General features: G+C 41.2%; 1 protein-coding gene across 1 annotated transcript in view; it reads right to left on the reverse strand.

Annotated features, from left to right (window-relative positions):
* LOC126188421 (papilin) overlaps positions 1-6,593 on the reverse strand; it is a 193,875-nt gene extending 187,282 nt beyond the window's left edge. The window contains exon 1 of the mRNA XM_049930025.1: positions 6,551-6,593. Within this exon, the coding sequence (XP_049785982.1) occupies positions 6,551-6,593 (43 nt within the window). The remainder of the gene's footprint in view (positions 1-6,550) is intronic.
* Between the last annotated feature and the right edge of the window lie 1,249 nt (positions 6,594-7,842).

Raw genomic sequence — 7,842 nt, forward strand, 5'->3', positions numbered from 1 at the left:
CTTCGATTTAGTGCACTGTGCTGCACTAAAAAATATTTATACCTCTGTTCTTTTTTTAAACTGGTCTGGCCACCGGTGTGTATTCAATCATTTATTATTTTTATTATATTCTGCCTCCAGTTGCTTAGTATGTACATTATGCCCCAAGTGGCTTTCAATAAATGTAACAGTAAACCTGATGAGCAGCTGCTCCTTTTTTATTCCGTAGATTTATTTAAATTCTTACTCCAATTGATTATTATTCTTTTTAATTCTGCCCTCAGTGGCTTTCAGTTAGTGCCCTGTAAATTTGGTGAGCAGCTCCCGTTTTCAACTACTTAGTTATTTAAATTCTGCCACCAGTTGGTTATTATTTTTTTAAATTGTGGGCATGTGGCTTTCTGAAAGTGGAGCTGAAAGTCTGGTGTTTAGTCGCAAATTTTTTGATTGCATTAATTAGTATTTTAAATTCTGCTACTAATTGCTTTCTGTAACTTCTAACAGTATCCTGGTGGGCAGTTGCTGCTTTGTTTATTACATGAAATTCCGCCGCCAGTGGCCCAATATTTTTTTAAAACTCTGCTGTCACTTGCATTCAATAAGTGTAACTATAAATTGGGAGAACAGTTGCGGCTTTGTTTTCTTAGAATGATTACGCTTGTAAGAATTTAGATTATTCAAATAAAGTTCTTTCTTTAAATTTAAGTGAAGCTATTTTGCTTCAACACTTCACCTCTCAATACCACATCCCGACTACATCTTCCAAATGTGTGTACTATAACATTATGAGTGAATTCCTTTCTTCATCATTCACGTGCTTCATTAAAACGCAATTTAGTAAAAACACTATTTCATGAAAACATTATTTTGAAACGTTACACCATTGTAACAGCTTCATAGAAACACTGAGATTGGTAAACTAACGATTGAATTAAACATACATAATTATCAGAAAGTGACAGCTATACTGCAGTGGGGAGCTGGGTTAATACACATGAGAGTGAAGTCTAATTTTGCAAACAACCAATACCATTTTCCGAAAAAGTTGTATGCCTTGCTTGACTAGGAAACTTACTTGGAGTCAGAACGGACGTAACCTTAAAAAAACCTTTTTACAGTGGTTGAAAGACACATCACAGAGAATACAAAGTTAACTAGGTCCACATACACGATATCATTGACTGGGTGACGAAGCCCGCAGAACCAATTTGCGAATACACATTTTTCCCCGTAAGGAAATAGAAGATTGAGAAGCAATTTGGCGACGGGACTCAAGCGCAAAGAGGAGGAAGGAAATCGACAGTGTCTCTTCCCGAAGAACCCTACTGGTATTTACCGTAAGCGATTCAGGGACATCAGGGAAAACATAATGTGAAAAGTAGGATGGCGCAACCCCACGTTATTCAGAATAGGTTCAAAGCATCATACTCTATTCTCCACGCTACACATGCGCTGTGAATATGCAGACGGAATGTCACGTTGGGTCTTTCACGCAGGAATTCGAAAATCGCGACACACGAATGCATAGAATCAATCCATCATTCTGAATCTGTGGAATTACGACCGTAAACATAAGGTGCACGCATAGTCAGCCACAACAACATTAAGCAACCAGAAGTAACACCAACATCCTTCACTAAAACGAATACAATTATAAAAATTCTAAAAAAAATTGTCTTGTGGGGTTGATGGAACTTCAAACACAATTCTGGGGTGTTGTTCCTATTTAATAACTAATGTCCTTATTATGCATGCCATGCGTCGCTGGCACAAGGAATTTTTCCAGACAGGTTAAAATATGCAATTATTAAACCACTTCACAAGTAAGATGACAAGACAGACTGAGACAATTATCATTCGGTTTCCTTACTGATATACATTCCCAAAATGTTGGAAAACGTTATGTATTCAAGATTACTCATACACTCAAGTGGAAACAATTTGCTTAGCACATTACAGTTTGGATTCCAGAAAGGTTGGTCGACGGAGAACGCTATTTGTACTTTCGATCATCAAATAGTAATATTCTTTAATAATAATACTTTGCCAGATGGCATTTTTGTGGTTTCTCTAATACCTTCGACTGTGTAGATCACGATAGACTCTTAGAAAAATTAAAGTTTTATAGGACTGATGGAGTTACACACAGATGGTAAACCGAATGCAAAGTGTTGTGCTGAATAATTCAGATAATATTGAAACGGAATAAAATTTTAGCGACTGGGGTGGAGTCCCACAGGGTTGAATTGTGAGTCTATTCCAATTCCTTATATATGTCAATGACCATCACTTAACATTCAACAAGTAAAACTGGTACTTTTTGCAGACTTTCTGCACACTAGTGTTATAATAAATCCTATTAGACAGAAAGCAACAGAAGAGTTAGTAGATCATGTTATCCAAAGAAATATTAGGTGGCTTCCTGAAAATGGATAGTCCCTAAATTTTGTGAAAACATACTACATTCAGTTCTGCACAAGAAATAGAGTTTTACCAACAATTGAGGCAGCATATGAGCAGGAGTTAGTAAGTAGGTTAGAATGTGCCAAACTCTTAGGTGTACATATTGACGAGGATTTGAGCTGGAAGAAGAGTACTACTGAGCCTCTCAAAAAGTTAAGTTCAGCTACTTTTGCTCTTTGCATGATGTTGGCATTAAACGCATTAATGTCAAGACATATTTAACATATCTCCATTTAATAATGTCGTACAGACTAATTTTATGGGGTAATTCATTAGTTAGAAATAAAGGATTAACTGCATAAAAGCGAGCGGTAAAAATAATATGTGACGTTCACCCACAGATGTCATGTAGATACCTCTTCGACGAACTAGGCTTTTTAACTGCCTATCTCAATACATATTATCTCTCGTGAAATTAATTGTAAATAATCCACCACAATTTGAGAAGAACAGTGACTTACATATCTATAACACTAGAGAAAAAGATGATCTTCATTATCTATTGTTAAAACTGTCAGTGGGTCAGAGACGAGTTCAATATGCAGCAATTAAAATTTTTGATCATTTGCCCAATAACATAAAATGTGTAACAGGTAGTGGAGTGAGTTTTAAATTTAATTAAAAATTATGTCTCGTGGACAACTTCTTCTATTCTATTGACAAATTTCTATTTGAAAACTGGCATCCAGCTAAAAAAAAATCATTCAAATGATTTATGGAACATGTAACTAACTAACCATACACTTTTTCATCGGTGCAGCTGACTTTGTATGACCAGTATGCTGAAGGACAGCAGCTCGCACAAAAACAGCAAGCTCAGTTATGATGCACCAATATTGGCACTGCTGGCTTAATAATCCCATCAGCTGATTTTACCAGTTAAGCCGACAGCACTGACACGCAACCAGTGTCCGTTCACACTGAATATGTCGAGAACGAACTTTTGTAATAACAGTAGCCACGCTTGTGACCAGTCTGGCTCCTTACAGGAATTATCTAGCATGGTGGAGTCGGCACTGGAGACATAACTTTCGTACATCTACCTTACTACATGATTACACTTGGGCTATTTTCTAAGTTACTTTATCGAGATGGAAGAAATTCAGACACCTGGGTAACATTTCAAATCCTTATCCTGTGATTTTTACTTCAGATTACTGACCCGTGAAAGAGAGAGGCGGCAGTAGACTTTTCGGATGATTACTATATGTCAGCAGGTGTGGAGAAGGTCCATTAAATAAAAGGTTTGCTAATTGGTAATCCTGGAGGGTAGCCCAGGAGTAGTGGAATAAAGTCGAAGTTACACCAGTCTAGATTTTTGCCGAATTTATCCAAGATAGAGGCTCTTCCTGGGTGGTCCCCTACTGTTTTCCCCGGAGTGTAGATGTGAGAACGTCGCGATGAAATTGATAATCAAGTTAATTAAGTTGATATGCAAATTACTTAAATTAATTACGCAGATTAAAAAAATTCTGAATGATGGGTATTTAAAAATACGGGAAATGCTGGAGGGAAAGGTACAATCTTCATTTATTTTGATCGAAAAGCCCAGTTGTTGGTGTGGAAGGTGCATGTTTTGGTAAAGACACGATTGCAATCGCCAATTCATGGTGTCTGCGGACGTCTGGGATGGCGTAACCACTCCCTGTCTACACCTGGCAGCAACTGGTCGTGGGGTGCCCTACTGCGGCAGTCCTGGGGCTTCCACCTTTGCTGTGATGGCCCAATTGTGCGGCAAGTTAGGAAGCTACGCACGACAGGAGGAGAGGCTTGGAGGAGGGAAGGCTGTTCCGTGGGCTAATAAGGTGGCTTCCTTTGATGACAGTAAAATACCGAAAAGCTAAGTGGTTCTGGGTAAATCCTGGAAACCTTTATGGTGTAGGCCTTTGGAATTGCTCCACTTTACAAAGACAGCTCTTTCAGGATAGATCTGAGAACACAGGCAACGATCAGTAACCTTCAGAACTGCCTCATCATACATCAGCTGCTTCAAAGCCATCCTTGCAGCTGGGATGACTTGTAGGGTTTGTAAGTAGGAACCGCCTCATCCTAAGGCTGCCGTTTCAAAGGTCTTCCTAGAAAAATAATAGTGAACATCTTGTCTCACTAACGAAGAACAATGCTTCTAGGAACTGCTCCATTCTTCAGACAACCATGAATCTTAGGAAGAATGTAAATCTGGCTGCTTTGTAGTAGACGACTAAAGACACTCCTGGGAGGGGTGCAGAATACCGACGAAATCCTTCCTAGACCTCATTGGATAAAACAGCTCGTGGCTTTTGATGTAGATGGCAACAGACTCTTCTGAGAGGAGTGCAAAACGCGGACAAAGGCTTCCCTGGAACTCTTTAGTTTATCTCATTGTCAAACTGCTTCTATGAAGAGTCTAATAGTATGCAGCTACGTTCTGTATGTGTGGGAAATCGCAGTTTCAGCTGAATGACAGCAATTTACGTCAAAGAAGACTTATGCTCACAAAGGTTTCCCAGTAAAAGTCGGTGAGTCTCCGCGCGTCAAAGACGAAGGGGAATTTCGGCAGCTTCCTGCCTGTAGACAAACGACTTACAATGTGTGTGTAATCCAGCATTCATCTACAGACTTGCCGCAACTTGTTGAAAGCCGTTTATGCATTCCTATTGGCTAACACAGAAATAGGGGTAGAGCTTGGCTCTAAACAAAGCATATCCTGAGAGCCTCCCTCATTCTGCTTTAGACGCAGCTGTGATTGTTTGTTCGTCGGTTTGGATGATTCTGGGACGGTCAGTGCAGGATGAAGCATTTTGCGAGCACCAGCATCAGTGCCAAGGATGGTAAACGCTCAGGGCAGGATGAGGAGACTGAATTACCATGTAAGTATATAATACCGTACTTTCAAAAGTGTGTGATGGTCAATATTGCAGTAACAAGATAAAAAACGTAACTTTGTCCTGAGAATTTCATATTAATGGATACCTATTGTTGTATCAGCATATGTTCAGGAAATTGTGGCCAAACTGGAGGGTGAGAGACAACAGAAAGATTCAGCTGAGCTTCAAATACCAAAGCTGCCTCATAAGTTAAATAAGTTTCTTTTGTTCTGGACTTTGTACTTTGTGTTTTCGCTGTATACGTGTTTGATCATAACATGTGTCAGGACAAGTTAGCTCTGTGTATTTTCTTCAGTGGTCATTATTTGAAAACAACAGTTATTTAGTAGCTCTGTGTATGTTTTTTCATTAAAGTGACTGTTATGTTGGGGATTTATAACTATATATGTGTGCTTTTTCATTGACACGACTACGGTACGTGTAGTCTTACTCGTAATTTAGCGTCAGTGTATTGTCGTTATACGAGTGGTATAAAATGTTTTCTTAGCTCAAATTTAGCAGCTCTGCGTGTGTTTCTTAACATTTTGAATTCTTTATTCCGTAGCTCACAGATTTCTTTAAACAGTCTACAGTGTTTTTCAAATTCTTTTTCCTTTTTTGTTATAGCTTATTGGCACGAAATGCAGTAGGATTTGGCTTGGCGGATGAACGCTGCAAAAAGACCATTTCATATGGTTGTTCAGCCCCCTCAGATCGTGAAACAGCATCCAGCAGTTATTCTTTCAGCAGATCAGTTTTTTGAGTACATAATTCAGTGTCCAAAATTTCGTAGTTCAGATTCACGTTTTTCCTGCTACAGTACGGGACCTGATGAAATTGAGAGGTTAGTTGAGAGGTACTGCAGCCAGTAGCTTCCTTCACAGCCATAATGAGCATCAAGAATCAGATTCCGCAGTAAAAATTCCTGAAAAAAAGTTTCCAGCTATTATTTTTTCCGTTATTCATGTTAAAGAATCCACAGATCAACATTAGTGATATGCCAGACTGGGTGGATGTAATGGCGTGTGAATAGGAGTACTGTGACCCCAACTCCTCTCCAGCGCCTGAGCGGGTGGAGTGCTTCTCAGCTGACCACGAGATCTGGGACGATATTATGTCTTGGGGACATGTCGAATGAGTTATTCACCTGCACCACATGTATCCAGTAATTGTCCTTTGTTTCTTCGTAGCAGCAGCAGGTGTGTTTGTAACATGTGTACTTATTCTACTCCTTCTTCTTCACAGTCACACCATCACAGTACCTGTGGTGTGAGTGCAGCAGAAGACAGTAGCACCTGTCCCCATTAAGCACGCCTCATCATGCAGGACGAGGCGTTCAGTGGCATCCACCGTCCACGCCGCCGTTCTCGTCTCTCCGGCCGCTATTGTCGCTGTCGCCGCCACCACCCGAATGGTCCTGCTCTGGTGTCTGTAGCAGACACCACCACCGCCGCAGCAACAGATTTCTGGAGCTGGTGCACCAAACTGTCCAGTTTTACATCAGCCTGGGTGCTTCTTCTGGGGCAGCAGAGACCGACGGTACCCAGTTGGAACAAGCGCTGCAGGTGTTTGCACTGGAGCACCAAGGACTATCGACAGCATACTGCTCAATGATCCCAAAGTCACAGTGTTTCTGTGGTTGGCAACAGCTTTCTCCTCCACCCTAATACTGATCACTGCCAGGTTAGTAACGTCGTGCCAGAGTTGAACTACTTGATGACTGAGGATGCCTTGGATGAGCGAATCGTATTTTCGTGAACTGAGAACCCAGCACGGCGATACAAAGACCTCCTAGGGTTTCTAAGAACATGCTCCTCCCAGATGCTCCTCCCGGCTGGAGAGAGAATTTACTCAGCTTCTCATGTATTGATTGTACTCCATGAAGTGCAGTGAAGTAATTTGCTGCGAGCCCATATATCCCCACAAAAAAGACAGCGCTGCAGAGGAAACCAGCATCCTCTATAATTGGGAGAGAAATGGAGCGCTATCAAAAACGGTTCAAATGTCTCCAAGCACTATGGGACTTAGAACTACTTAAACCTAACTAACCTAAGGATATGACACACATCCATGCCCGAGGCAGGAGTCGAACCTGTGACAGTAGCATCAGCGCGGTTCCGGACTGAAGCGCCTAGAACCGCTCGGCCACAGCGGCCGGCGGAGTGCTATCACGGAGCACCTCAATCGGTATGCGGTTTGAAGATCTCACCTTGAATGCTATACAAGTTTCTTGAGATGGTAGTAAGAGGTTCAGCTAAACGGTTAAACTGAGTAATAAAATGGTTCAAATGGCTCTGAGCACTATGGGACTCAACTGCTGAGGTCATCAGTCCCCTAGAACTTAGAACTAGTTAAACCTAACTAACCTAAGGACATCTCACACATCCATGCCCGAGGCAGGATTCGAACCTGCGACCGTAGCGGTCTCGCGGCTCCAGACTGCAGCGCCAGAACCGCGCGGCCACTTCGGCCGGCCAACTGAGTAATACACTTATATTATAGCTATATCAAGCTTCCTGACGATATAGCAGCTAAGTGGGCATACATTAATGTC

Source organism: Schistocerca cancellata, chromosome 5 (genome assembly GCF_023864275.1).
Source record: "Schistocerca cancellata isolate TAMUIC-IGC-003103 chromosome 5, iqSchCanc2.1, whole genome shotgun sequence".
Lineage (NCBI taxonomy): Eukaryota > Metazoa > Arthropoda > Insecta > Orthoptera > Acrididae > Schistocerca > Schistocerca cancellata.